General features: G+C 34.6%; 1 protein-coding gene across 18 annotated transcripts in view; it reads left to right on the top strand.

The window, feature by feature from the left end:
- The window catches only part of EXOC1 (exocyst complex component 1), a 64,359-nt gene extending 51,118 nt beyond the window's left edge, over positions 1 to 13,241 (top strand). For all 18 annotated transcript variants that reach the window (XM_067035797.1, XM_067035798.1, XM_059065935.2 and 15 more), the window contains 6 exons: positions 1,357 to 1,433; positions 1,964 to 2,192; positions 5,741 to 5,924; positions 7,788 to 7,987; positions 10,423 to 10,617; positions 12,267 to 13,241. In XM_067035797.1, coding sequence (XP_066891898.1) covers positions 1,357 to 1,433; positions 1,964 to 2,192; positions 5,741 to 5,924; positions 7,788 to 7,987; positions 10,423 to 10,617; positions 12,267 to 12,419 — 1,038 coding nt within the window. In that variant the 3' untranslated portion in view covers positions 12,420 to 13,241. The remainder of the gene's footprint in view (positions 1 to 1,356; positions 1,434 to 1,963; positions 2,193 to 5,740; positions 5,925 to 7,787; positions 7,988 to 10,422; positions 10,618 to 12,266) is intronic.
- The last annotated feature ends 1,841 nt before the right edge of the window (positions 13,242 to 15,082 follow it).

Here is a 15,082-nt window from a genome sequence, read left to right as displayed (position 1 = left end):
AGTCCTAACCACTGGACTGCTAGGCAGTTCCCACAAAAAACATTATTTAAAAAACAGTTTTAGTAATCATCAAGAAAAAGTAGAATTAAAAAAATAAAAAAGATGTTTGCGTATATATTCCATGGTCTTTATAAAAAAGAAAGTAAGAAAGAAAAAAAAATGGGGAGGCCTCAAATCTGAATCTTTCTTATGGCTTTGTTACTAACTAGCTATGAGTCCTTAAAGCAATTATTTAATCCCTGTTTTTCCTCATCTGTGCAATAGGTATAATAATACCTATTCATCATGCCTCTCTGATGGCATAAGTGTAAGAAAGTAAAATGAGAGATTTGTAAGAATATTTTGAAGAACTTAAAAGCACAGTGCAAATTGAGTGGTTTGTTTTTTTTTTTTTTAGATTAAGGTCGTCTTAAAAAAGAGAACTGAGACTTCCCGGGTGGCGCAGTGGTTGGGGGTCCGCCTGCCGATGCTGGGGACAGGGGTTCGTGCCCTGGTCCGGGAGGATCCCACGTGCTGCAGAGTGGCTGGACCCGTGGGCTGTGGCTGCTGGGCCTGTGTCCAGAGCCTGTGCTCCGCAGAGGGGGAGGCCACAGCAGTGAGAGGCCCGTGTACCGCAAAAAAAAGAGAGAACCAACATATCAAAAGCAGGCCTAAAATGAATGACAAATTAATTATTTTAAATGGTTAGGGATTTGTTGTTGTAGGTGGTCCAGGTAGTTAATATGTTTACTTGTTAGCTTCTGTAAGAACTTTGTATAGCATTTTTAATACCAAAATTTTATTAAAATGATCATTGAGATTTCTTTAATTTTTAAAATTCTCTCTTGAAAGTTGTTTCTGGATGTTTTTAGCTTTTTGTTGAGCTGGCTTTCCATTCCCATGCTTCCTCTGAGCCTCCTCAACCTTCTCTCTCCTCCTTTCCCCTCATGTGCACACACACAAACACAACTTCTCATGCCACAGTAATTCTCAGATAAAATCTAAGAACAAAGCACTTCCTGAACATTCTCCCCCCCCCCCGCCCCCCGGCATGCGGGCCTCTCACTGTTGTGGCCTCTGCCGTTGCGGGCGCAGCCACTCCGCGGCATGTGGGATCTTCCCAGACTGGGGCACGAACCCATGTCCCCTGCATCAGCTGGAGGACTCTCAACCACTGCGCCACCAGGGACGCCCCCCTGAACATTCTTAAACAGCATACTAAATTGTATAGTTTTGTCGGTAATACTGCCTTTAAAAATCATTATTTCTCATAATATATTCTCTCCTAGGAATTTTAAGACTGAGCAGGCTATTGCTATATAAACTAGTCAAATTGTTGGTCTTTTATTATATAAAGTACCTGAATAATTTTTGCAGACTGAAGCAGAGGACCTAGATGGAGGAACGTCGTCACGGCAACATAATGCTGGCACACCACTGCCTGTTTCATCTGAGTATGTGTTTGTTACTATCTGTTGTTTATTTTGGAAAAAAAATAAACTTTAAATTGAGCAGAAAGGAGTGCTGCTCAGTGAGGAGTTCAGATGACTCTCCATAACTGACAGCACTCAGAGCATCAGCGTGTGTGCCCGGTGTCTTATCAAACATCTTACTGAAGTAAAATTCGTCCTGTTTATGGCTCTTCGGCTCTTCTTTGTTATAGCAATCACAGAAATGCAATCAATTTTGATATTTGCTGGTAGGAAGTAGCATTTGAATTGCAGTGTATTTCTCAGAAATCACAAAGTACATTTCAGGACCCAGTTTTACAAATGACCAAGTTATTTTGAGTGATAATACTTAACTTCAAAAAAATATGTTTGTATTGGAAACCACTATAGAATAATTAGTTCGTCATATTTGGACAGTGTTAGTTGAAATATCAAATTTTAGTCATTTTGTGTACACCCGGGGGATAAAGTTGAAGATGAATACACCTGAAGCTTGTAATAACTTTTCTATATTTTGTATGCTTTCTGAACAGGAAAGATATGATTCGCCAAATGATGATTAAAATATTTCGCTGCATTGAGCCAGAACTGAACAACCTGATTGCATTAGGAGACAAAATCGATAGCTTTAACTCCCTTTACATGCTAGTCAAAATGAGTCATCATGTGTGGACTGCACAAAATGTGGATCCTGCTTCTTTTCTAAGTACTACATTGGGAAATGTTTTGGTGACTGTCAAAAGGAACTTTGATAAATGTATTGTAAGTTCATTTTTTTTGTTTTTTGTTTGTTTTTTAATAACTTCGAATTCTAACCATTGCAAAAAAATGTATATAAACCAAGAGATTTCCAGCTTTCCACTGTGGGATCTACTGCCCAAAGCCTTGAAGCAAGGTGTTGGCTATGATTTACATGAACATCGTTAATTGGATGGTGCTGTGCTAGCTAGTTTCCCATCTACACTGTGAATCTTGGCAAGTTCTGGAGTAGGTGGCATAGAGGCAGTAGCTGAATAAGAGATCCACTAAGTAACTGAAATCTCAGTTGACTATTAATGATCATAGATTTAATGAAAGAATTGAAACTATCACTTGAATTTATTGTTTTTCTTCTTTTAATATACTCCAATAAGATAATTAATAACTGGATTATTTTAGTTGCTTATTTAAATTAGTTTAATAGCTTTAATTAATAATCATATTGCTTTATTTTAAGAATAAATTGTTCTTATGTTAACTTTTGGCAATCACCATTTTCCTCCTTCTAATAGGGAATAAAAATCATTAACTTTTTTTTTTCTGTTAGGTTTTGGTAAGCTTGTAGGTATGAACTGGACTGGGCCAGGTTCTAAAAAAAAAGTTTCATTTTATTAATATATTTAGTATATAAAAGTGGATATTTATCATCTGAATTTTTCAACTATGTAACCTCTAAGTTAAATCCAGCTTTTGAATAGCCATAGAATAATAGGAGAATAATAAAAATATTAAGGGCAATTAAAATCATATCATTTTTTATACTTTCTAAAAATATTTATTGAGATTCTAAAAATTTAAAAACAGTCTGTGTCCACTGTAGAAACTTAAATGTCATCTCAACAGTCTTGTACCTCCTTCCCTACCAAGTGCTTTCACTTGGCATTTGAAATATTATGAAATTTAACCATTTAAGGCTTATCCTCTTCCCTACCCTGCCTTCTCCAGAGGTGATGATAAACCTGGAAGGTCTGATTGCAAGCTGATAGCCAAAAGGAAAAGGAAGAACTACCAAAGGCTAAGATAATGAGTCCCGTTTGACATAACTGGAACACTGAATCATGAGGATACTATATATTTACAGAATATGAAGGTTCTGTTGCTTTTATCAGGAAAATATAACTATATAATACCTCTCAACCCAATAGAGCATAGTTGTTGAAAGCATAAGATGTAGTATCAGGTAGATGTAGACATGGGTTCAAATGAAGTGCTTAGCACATTGCCTGGCACAGAATAAGAGCTTACTAATGGATCACTTGCAATGGTGGTGGTGGTGGTGATAATAGTACTAGTAATTAATAATAGTTTATTAAAGATTGTTCATGTTACTCTCAAGACTGGGAAGTGAAGAAATTAACCAGAATTAACCTAGACAAAGGTATAAACTCATTTTCTCCTAAATTGCATGTATTTCTAAAGGATATACCTCTTATCACCAAAGGGAGAAGGATGGTTCCTTCTGCTGGCTGTCATCACTCTGTTTATTATTTTAACTCACGTCTTCTCAGTGTCTGGTTGATTGTGTTTGCTCAGTAAGTGTTATATGTTTTGGTACATGGGACAAGATCAGAACCTAGGGCATAATGAATGGGTAATGAATGGGTCTTTGTGTATTAAGACAGAAACATGAATGTCAGATGACTGCAGAAAGTGGAATAGATAGCACCTGAGTTTGGCACTTTCATATGGTGGCCAAGCCCAAACTATTTTTCAAGGAACAGTGCTAAAAATGTTAGCCTAGCAAGAACCAGAGATAAAATTAGAAAGTAACTGACACATCAAGTACTACCAAGCTGGACTCTGCAGTCTGGTACATTTCTTAGCTGCATTTGGTTTGCTTTTCAGGATTCCTCACACTATAGTGACATGGATTTGCACTCTTAAACCTTTGAAAATGATAAGATTTGGCTGTCTCATCATTGTATATTCTTGCCTTCTTTATCGTAGATTAATTAACCATATAAGCACAGGTTTATTTCTGGGCTCTCTGTTCTGTTCCATAAATCTATGTATCTGTTTCTGTGCCAGTACCGTACTGTTTTGATGACTGTAGTTTTGTAGTATAGTTTGAAACCAAGGAGCATAATACCTCTGGCTTTGTTCTTCTTTCTCCAGATTGCTTTGACTATTATGGTCTTTTGTGTTTCCATACCAATTTTAGAATTATTTGTCCTAGTTCTGTGAAAAATGCCATTGGTATTTTGATAGAAATTGCATTGACTCTCTTGATTGCCTTGGGAAGTATGGTCGTTTTAACAATATTAATTCTTCCAATCATTGAGCACGGTTTATCTTTCCATTTGTTTGTGTTGTCTTCAGTTTTTTTCACCAGTGTCTTACAGTTTTCAGAGTACAAGTCTTTTACCTCCATAGGTAGATTTATTCCTAGGTATTTTATTCTTTTTGTTACAACTGTAAATGGGATTGTTTTCTTAATTTCTCTTTCTGATGGTTCCTTATTAATAATATAGAAACACAACAGATTTCTGTATATTTACTTTGTTATCTGAAATCTTGCTGAATTCATTTATTAGTTCTAATAGTTTTTTGGTGGCATCTTTAGGATTTTCTGTGTATAATATCATGTCCTCTGCGAATAGAGTTTTACATCTTCCTTTCCAATTTAGATTCCTTTTATTTCTTTTTCTTACTTGATTGCTGTGACTGGGACTTCCAATAACATTGAATAAAAGAACAATTACTTTTCTAATCCACATGTCATATGGTTTTCAGGTTTTACCCCCAAAACCTCAACACAGTGAAATTTTAGGTAAGAGTTGAAAATGATCCAACAATACTTGGCAATGTAATTCTTACTGTGAATAGACCTAGATAACCTGAGAAGTACATAGAACCATAATTGAACCCACGGATCATTTTGAACCCAAGTGTCTAGATTCTGTCTATATGAAACTTCCCTTTTGCACTTTGTCACCATCATACAGAAGCACTTTGCTTACAAATTTAGAATAAATAACTAATAGATACATGGAAAATTATATAATGCAAATCCATAGTAGAAATGCCTGTTTTCCTTCTCTGTTCTCATACCCCAAAGATACAGAACTTCTCTATCCAAACAAGTTTTAGGCTGCTGTGATTTGGAAATAAACTGTGGTTCTCAAACTTGACTGCATAGCCACCAACCAGAAATAATCTTGAGAAATCCTGTGTGTGCTCTGATATCTGCTCTGCCCCAGAATGGACTATCACTGTATACCTATCTTTTGTAAATGATAAAAATGTTTATTGGTTGTTTTTACTTTAAACAAAGACCTGAGGTTCACAAGCTTTGATTGCATCTTGTTTTAAATAACTCTATATATTTTTCCTTGACTTTATTTTCTTATGTAAAATATATGTACTTTTTAATCTGTAGAAATAGTTTTTCTTAGTTATCCCTATTGTGTTAATCTTTATTTAGTAAACATTCAAAATTTTCTAGGTATTAAATTATGTCCTGTCTCTATGATGTATACATTTGCTTTAAATTATATGCTGTTTCTAAGTTGCTTGGCTATTTTTCTCCTTTGCATTCTGCCTATCTTTAGAGTAACCAAATAAGGCAAATGGAGGAAGTAAAGATCTCAAAGAAGAGTAAAGTAGGAATTCTCCCATTTGTTGCTGAATTTGAAGAATTTGCTGGACTTGCAGAATCAATCTTTAAAAATGCTGAGCGTCGTGGAGATCTAGATAAAGCATATACTAAACTTATCAGAGGAGTGTTTGTTAATGGTAAGCTTTTGTTACATTCTAAAGAAGTTTTTGGTTGGTTTTCATTATTTCTGGTAAGTTAGAAGTTGGAGACAGATGTATTTATTATTTTCCATATTCTATAGTCTTTTTTAAGTTTTCTGAAATTAAAGATTTCTTAATTTTGAAAAATAAGCAGTACATAAAACCCATTTGTATTCACCAGGAACCACTTATATTTTAGCATTCATATGTGCTTATCACTATGCAAAATTGAAATTCATTGTTTAAACACAAAAAATGATCTCCCAGATTACATTGCTTTTTAGCAAGAGTCTTCCAGAGATGATCAGCAGTGATGTCTGTGTAACCTTAAAAAATTCAATTCACTTCTTTAGGCCTGTTTTCATATGTGTCACATAAGGTAGATTAATGCTAAAATACTATAATTCACCGTCTTCCTATGTCAGATCACACAATTAAGTTACAGAAACAGTGTGGATGTGTTGTTTAATTTTAAATGATCTGATTGCATCTATTCAGAAATTTATAAAGCTAAAAAATTGACAGGAAGTGGAATTATCTCACCAGTTATAGATAACATTTTCAGTGGAAACAGGTTTAGGGGAAAGATAGATAAATTATATGATTGAATGTTTGTATGGTTGATAGTTCTTCTAAAATTCAAAGTAGCTTTGCTTTTTCTGATTGTAAAGTAATATATGCTCATTACATACCCCCCAAAATCAGCAAACTGATTTTAATAATCAAGAAGAAAATAAGGATAATTTGTAATCTAATCATGCGAAGATAACATTTAATTTTTTCCCTGCTAAACTTTTGAGTATATCTCTCTCGCTGGTGTATATGTGCATATTGTATGTGTGTGTGTTCTCTAATTTTAAAAGTTTTATCATACCTTACACACTGTTTTGGAACCTACTAGACTCTATACTTCAGGTGTCTTTCTTTGTCTATTAATGTAGATAACCATAATCATTTTTAATGATTGCATAGTATTCCATGTATCATTATTTATTTACCAGATCTTTTGTTAATAGGCATTTAGTTTGTTTCCAGTTTCCTCCATATATTTTTGTATACTTGTCCAATAGTTTCCTTAGGATCAGTTATTAGAAATGGAATTACTGGGTCAAAAGTTTTGTGTCTGTGTTGAGGCTTTTGCCAAATAGCCACACAGAAAGATTATACCAGTTTAGTGCTTTGAGCATTTGGTGAAAGTTTCTATCACATCTGCATCAAAGCCCAATATTACTAGGTATTATCAATCTTTATATTCTTTGTAAACCTGAAAGACTATAAATCAGTTTTGTTTATGGTATGTTTTACCATGCAAAAGCTTTCAAATTTTATTTGAAATATTTATTCATCATATTTATTCGTCTTCCTCTTTATGATTCTAAGTTTGGGGCCATTCTTAGAAGTTCATACTATCACAAAATTATTTCTTTAATTGGTTTTATTTTTCTTAGTACTTATGATTGTATTCATTTATTTGCTTTTAACATTTTAAGTACTTGAGCAATTTAGAATTTGTTTGTCTGAAAGATGTGAAATAGGAATCCAAATTTAATGTATTCCAAAGGACCAGCTAGTTGTCCTAAACATTTTGAATAATTCATCATTTCCCCACTGATTTGAAAAGCCACCTTTATTCTATACTAAGTTTCCATATGTATATATTTAGGACTGTTTTAGAATGATTTTTTATTAGGTTTAGGTAGATGTGAAGATCCTTCAATACAATATATTTTATTTTATTAAGTCCGGAAATGTGCTTACTTCTTCAACTTACAAATGAAAAAAATCATGTAAATTTTTCCTAGCTAAATATGGTTATACTTATGTCATGATGTTACTATGTTTTTTCTGTTTTCATTTTAGTGGAGAAAGTAGCTAACGAAAGCCAGAAGACGCCCAGGGATGTAGTCATGATGGAAAACTTCCACCATATTTTTGCAACACTTTCTCGTTTGAAAATCTCATGTCTAGAAGCTGAAAAAAAAGAAGCCAAACAAAAATACACAGATCACCTTCAGTCTTACGTCATTTACTCTTTAGGACAACCTCTTGAAAAACTAAATGTAAGTATATTTCCATTCAGTATATTTTTCCTGGTTTTGAACCTGTGTACATGTGAATAACACAACAGACATTTGTTTTAAATTTGCTCATATATTGATGTAGGAAGATAAGGAAGGAGAGACTCGGATACTTAAGCTGCCAGTGTGCCAAGACACTGCTAGATGTTTTATATACATTATTTCTTTTAATTCCTATAAACAGTGATGTGGAGTAAGATGGTATTATCCCCATTTTACAAACAAAGAAACTGAAAGTAAATGAAAAGTTATAATAACTGGAAAGTAGCAAAGCTGGGGGTGAACCGTAGATTTAGGCTTTTCCATTATACCAGAATCTTTTATTTCTTACCTCATAAATGGCTAACCTTTATCCCTAGTTCAGGTGAAGATTTTGAAAACTTTATCAGGATAAAAGGAAAAACAAAAATTGTTTTGTTCGTTGCCTTTTCTTTTCCCGACTTCTCATTCCCCAGAGCAAGTCTTATCATTAAAAGTGAGAAATGAGGGACTTCCCTGGTGGTCCAGTGGTAAAGAATCCGCCTTCCAATGCAGGGGACACGGGTTTGGGGAACTAAGATTCCCACATGCCGCGGGGCAACTGAGCCTGCATGCCACAACTACTGAGCTCGTGCACCTCAACTAGAGAGCCCGAGTGCCGCAAATCAAAGAGCCCACACGCCCTGGAGCCTGTGCGCCTCAACAAAAAAGCCCACATATCACTAAGAACCAACACAGCCAAAAAATAATAAATAAACAAAATAAATATTTTTTAAAAACTGAGAAATGATAGTTTTAGAGAACTGTGCAACATAGTAGAAGCTTAAATGGACCCTTCTAACTAACTTTGTCCACAATATGATTAGTCATCTTCTATAAGTTTTTAACTTTAAATGAGTCAAATAAAATTTATGTATTTGTTGTCAATAATTCAAAGAATTGTTTTGATTAAAAGACATTTAATCAAATGCAGAACCAGTTCTTTCTAAAACTTAAGAACAGACAGATATTCCTTTAGGGTAGAAGGTTGGTCTCAGACCTAAAGCCTACATGATACTTACCTGCAACATAGAGGCACTTCCTTTGAAATCAAATTTAAAGCAGAAACATTGATAGACCCCTTATTATTTAACATTGTTATGGAAGATCTAGCCAATGCAATAAGACCGAAACATAAAGATATACAAAGGAGAGTCAAGGTTATAATTACCTATATATAATATGTTGGAATTATTTTATCTGGTAAATTAACAGGATTCAAGATAAATATATCAAAAATATAGTTTATTTCCTTTATGTTATAATAACCAATTAAAAGTCTCTGTAGAAACAAAATTTTAAAATTACCAGGGATAGACTTGTCCAAAAATTACTGTCAAAAAATTAATAATTTATAAGAGTAAATAATAATTGCTAAGAAAATTTTAGAGAAAAGTAATGACTGGATTTGGCTTCTCGGTATTAAGTTATATTGTGCTCAGATAAAGACTTTCCAATCAATATGCATATTAAAAGACCAATTATACTTAAAAGACAACCTGAGGAGAATATGTAACACCATGTCAGTATATTTAATCTAAAAGATCTTTTTAAAATCAATGAGGAAAGCACTAAGACCTCAACATATAAATGGGCAAGGGTTCTGAATGTACCACTAAGCATCTGAAAAGCAGGTTAACTTCATTTATAGCCAAAGAATTGTGAAATAAAATGACAAACTTTTTTCACTTTTTAAAGTGGCAAAGATTTGTTTTTTAATTGTGCTAATGCTGATGATAGTATGGTAAGATAGTATGGTAAGATGACAGTCTCATATACTGTTGACAGAAATATAAACTGCTTAATATATAAATATAAACTTTTCTGGGAAGCAGTTTGTGTATATGAAGAGTCCTCAGAATGCTTAACAATTATACTCCTCAACTGAGGAATTATAGTCTAGAAATTTACGCTGGGTAGTAATCAATAATGTGGGTAAATACGTACATATGAAAGTTATTTGTGACAACTGTATTTATAAGAGATTTTTTTTTTGATGAGTAGATTTTGCCAACTCCAAGACAAAAGAGTGAAAAATATTAAATACTCAATACTGGAGGAATGAATAAACAAATTGTAGTTCAGTCATTGGATGGAACATTATACAGCCATTAAAATTTATACTTTGGGAAAACATATAAAATATTAAGTGGAAAAACAGCATGCAGAATTATAATCTCATTTATGTACTCACACATCAAAAGACTAGCAGGAAATCTAAAATGTTGACAGTGGTTATCTCTGAGTGGTATAATAATAGCTGATTATTATTAAATCCTTTATATTTTCACACATTGTCTTATTTTTACATAATGAATATATACTATTTTATAATCAGATTTTTTTTAAGTGGTAATGAAAGCAGTTCTTAGCCATTATTTCTTTCCATTTCCTCGAAGCATTTCTTTGAAGGCGTTGAAGCTCGGGTAGCACAGGGTATAAGAGAAGAGGAAGTAAGCTATCAACTTGCATTTAACAAACAAGAACTCCGAAAAGTTATTAAAGAGTATCCTGGAAAGGAAGTAAAAAAAGGTCTAGATAACCTCTACAAGAAGGTTGACAAACATTTGTGTGAAGAGGAGAACTTACTTCAGGTATGCTTTAGTTCTTTGAACCATCCTAGATTGCACATCCTTATATATATCACTTTTCTCCAAAATATTCCTCTAGAAATACTATGCATTTTCTAATTTTAGTGTAGGAGTAAAGTTCCACAAGGTACAGACCAGAGTAATGAATTGTGAGGGGAAGAAAGGAATAATATTTATATAAGTTTATATGGCTATTCCTGTTTATTTTGTATTTCTTTTTTATTGTTTTAAGGCATTAAGTTGTTTTTCTTTTGTTTGGGGATGGGATTTTTTGTTGCTGTTTTGTTTTGTTTTAGTTTTGAGGGTAGCAAGGAAATGGAATGGTGTATATAAGTACAGTGGAGTGATTCTGAGCATGGGGGTTGGAGCTGGAAATGGGTTCACAATCTGGCTCCAGATAAAGCTTCATGGTTTGGGGCAAATTACTTCACCTCTCTGAGCCTCAATTTCCTTATTTGAAAAGTAGAAATAATACCTCTCCTGTATAGTGGGCACTACTATTATTGTCATTGCCATTTTATACATGAGAAAATCAAAGCTTAGAGAGGTGGAGAAATATGACCATGATCTCATAGCTAATGAATGGTAGAGTCAGATTTAAACTGCCAACTGAGCCATCATTCTTTATAAGCCATACTGAAAGGCCCAGAGATGAGTGAGAATAATTCTGATTTTAACACCATGGAAGGCTTCATGAAGGAAAGCACTTGTGTTAGCCTCTGAAAGTCATATACTAACTTAACAGATAAAGTAGGAGAAGTGGCCTTCCAGGTGGATGAAATTCCATGAGCTAAAAGATGAGAAGCAAAAAAAGTGTAAGTAAAACTGTTTAGTAAATAGTCTTAAGTTGTCTATTAGGAATTGAGGGTTTATAAGGAAAAATCCCCTCAACTGGCAGATAGGGATGATTTCATAGTACCCACCCTCACCAGGTTGTCATGAGACTTAAAAAGGATAATGTTTACATAAAGCACTTTGTACTGTGCTGATATGAAATAAGTCAATAAATATAACCTATTACTATTAGCTAATATGTCAATGTGTGTATCAGATTCTGTCTTGATAGTTGTCTGCATCATGATTTCCACTTCCAGGTTATAAATTCCTTTGATTGCAGATGATTGGTCTGACTCATCTTGGTGTCCTCCATGGCATCAAGCAATGTTTTGCATCATCAGTTTTAGATAAAGAAATTGTTAAACTTTCATGTGAAATGAAATTTAAGCATTCATTGTTGCATTTCGTTTAATCATTAGTCTTAGTTTCATACATAGTTGTGCATATCCAGATCGGTGTTGGATATTGGAGTAAATATAATAACAGCTAAATGTAATGAGTGCTTACTGTGTCACACTGTTCTGAGCACTTTACGTGTATCCACTCACTTAACCTCACCTGAAGCTTGTGAGGAAGGTATTATCATTACCCCAGTATACAGATAAGGAACTTGAGGCACAGAGCAATGATGTAACGTACTCAAGGTCACAAACCTTATAAGTGGAAGGAGCTAGTTTCTAGCTCCAGAATGTATGTTCTTAACTATTATGCTATTCTAAATCCTTAGAATATATCTTGACATTATTTCTACATACTTGACTGTGTATTATTTCCATTCACAGTTTAATGACTCTTATTTTCATTTTTTATTATAGGTGGTGTGGCACTCCATGCAGGATGAATTTATACGCCAGTACAAGCATTTTGAAGGTTTGATAGCTCGCTGTTATCCTGGATCTGGTGTTACAATGGAATTCACTATTCAGGACATTCTGGACTATTGCTCCAGCATTGCGCAGTCCCACTAAACCTTACAAAAGAAGAAAAGATAAATGAAAAAAGCACTCTGAGTACACCATACACTATTCAAAAACATCAAGCAACCGTTTTGAGAACCAGACTTGAAATTTTATGTTTGAATGTCAGATAAATGGGTAATACCATACCACAAATATTCAAAAGCGAAAGTGCCAACCTATGTGGCAGTTTCATTTGCCCAATAGGTTGTGTACTAAAAGCATTTATCTCGGGTTTCCTTGGTGGTGCAGTGGTTAAGAATCCGCCTGCCAATGCAGGAGACATGGATTCAAGCCCTGGTCCAGGAAGATCCCACATGCCGCGGAGAAACTAAGCACGTTTCCCACAACTGCTGAAGTCCATGCACCCTAGAGCCCATGCTCTGCAACAAGAGAAGCCACTGCAATGAGAAGCCTCTGCACCACAACGAAGAGTAGTCCCTGCTCGCCGCAACTAGAGAAAGCCCACATGCAGCAACGAAGACCCAATGCAGCCAAAAATTAATTAATTAATTAATTAATTTAAAGCATTTATCTCATCATAAATGCCTTTATCATTTTTCTAGACCATCCAGGAAATTTTCCTGTATTGCCTCTCTTCTTATATTTGAGTGGTTATCCTATGTGTAATGCATTAGGAGTTCTTCAGCTTTCACTAATTCAGTATTGCTTACAAATGTAACTACTAAAATTTTGTATAGAACTTTTTCCCTCTAACTAATGTATATATGGATAGGGATCTTGTGATGATCAGTTGTAAACTTGGAATTTGAGGATTATGTGACTCTGTGTAGCAGTGAATCTAAAATAAAGAAGTTTTCAAAAAAATTAAAATTTGGTAGTATTATTCTTAGATCTATCATGCTATCATTTGTATAAAAGCAAGTTCTTATAAAATCAGTATATAAAAATGAATTACACGTCCATTTACCATAAACCACTTAAAAGTATAATAAGATAATGAAAATAAAACCATTTATAATGGCATTAAAAACATTTAGTATTTAGGACTGAATCTAATGAAACATGTGCTATGGACTGAATGGTGTCCCCTCAAAATTGCTATATGGAAGCCCTAACCATGCCCTGCCATGTGACTGTATTAGAGATAAGGCCTTTAAGGGGGTGATTGAGGTTAAATGAGGTCATAAGGGTGGACCCTGATCCACCCTTAGGGTAGAACTGGTACCCTTATGAGAAGAGACACCAGAGCCCTCTCTCTACAATGTGAGGACACAGCAAGAAGGTAGCCATATGCAAGGCAGGAAGAGAGATACCACCAGAACCCAGCCATTCTAGCACCCTGATCTCAAACTTCCAGCCTCCAAAACCATGAGAAAATAAATTTCTATTGTTTAAATCACCTGATCTCTGGTATCTTGTTACGGCAGCCTGAGCTCACTAACACAAGATGAGAATAGACCTTTATGGAGAAAATTATAAAATTATTAAAAGATATTTTAAAAGCCTTTAATAAGTAGAGGACTATTTCATGTTTCCAGATAAGAACACATAACATGGTAGAAATGAGAGTTATTCCCAAATTTAAAAATTCAGTGCAAACTTCCAGCTTCCAGTCCAGCAAGTAAGAAGCTTGAAAGTCACCTCTCCATCCTAACAAGTAAAAAGCTGAAAAAACTTAAAAGCAACTTATTAGATCTGTAAGAGAAGCAAGGTCACAGGGCAAACCACTGCCACAATTGGAGAGATCGATAGGAGAACAGGGAGAATTACAACTTATTAAAACCTCCATAGGAACCAGTGCTAAAGTAGGAAAAACAACTGTAATTGACAAATTGCTGGAGATGAGTGTGGATAAGTCAGAGAAATAAAAACTCTGGGGGAACCCAGTCTTTGGGGGTAAAACTTTTGTGAGTTTTACCTCCTATAGCTCTACCGAGTTCTCACATTGAATATCGGAGAAAAATTCCCTTGTGCTTTTAGCAAAGGGAGGGAAAAAGGAACCAATTTGAAATATGCCAGAATATTCTACTCTTAACAAAGTCTGCTGTCAGGAGAAATTATTTAACCAGAGCCTAACTGATCTGGGAGAAGGGAAATACCCAACTCCAGTTGGCTCAAGCCTTCCACATGGAATGGAAGAGATACCCAACTTCAGCCCACTCTAGTCATCCTTTTCCAACTAAAGCGGGAGAGGGCACTGAAAAGCACAGGTAAAGTTCACAGTCAAGAGTACAGGCTCATTAAAAGACTGAGACCTTATCTTAGGGCTATAGAGCGCTTCCTCTCCCTCTACACCTCACCATCACATTACTAAGACCTATTTACAACAGTTCTTTTTACCCAGTAAAAATCATTATTTGACTACCAAGAAAAAATTATAAGACATACTAAAAGGCAAAAAAAAGTTTGAAGAGACAAAACAAGCATTAGAGCAGACTCAGATATGGCAGGGATGTTGGAATTAATCAGATCAGGAATTCAAAATAACTATGATTAATATGCTAAGGGGTCTAATGGATAAAGTAGAAAGCATGCAGGAACAGATGGGCAATGTAAGCAGAGAGATGGAAATCCAAAGAACCAAAAGAAAATGCTATAGATAAACCTCTACAACAGAAATGAAGAAGGCCTTTGATAGGCTTACTGGCAGACTAGACACAGCCGAGAAAAGAATCTCTGATCTCAAGGATATCACAATAGATACCTCCAAA

The sequence above is a fragment of the Kogia breviceps genome, chromosome 6 (genome assembly GCF_026419965.1).
Source record: "Kogia breviceps isolate mKogBre1 chromosome 6, mKogBre1 haplotype 1, whole genome shotgun sequence".
In the NCBI taxonomy this organism is placed as follows: Eukaryota; Metazoa; Chordata; class Mammalia; order Artiodactyla; family Physeteridae; genus Kogia; species Kogia breviceps.
The sequence above is the reverse complement of the archived record's forward strand: the minus strand, read 5'-3'. Positions and strand labels throughout refer to the sequence as shown.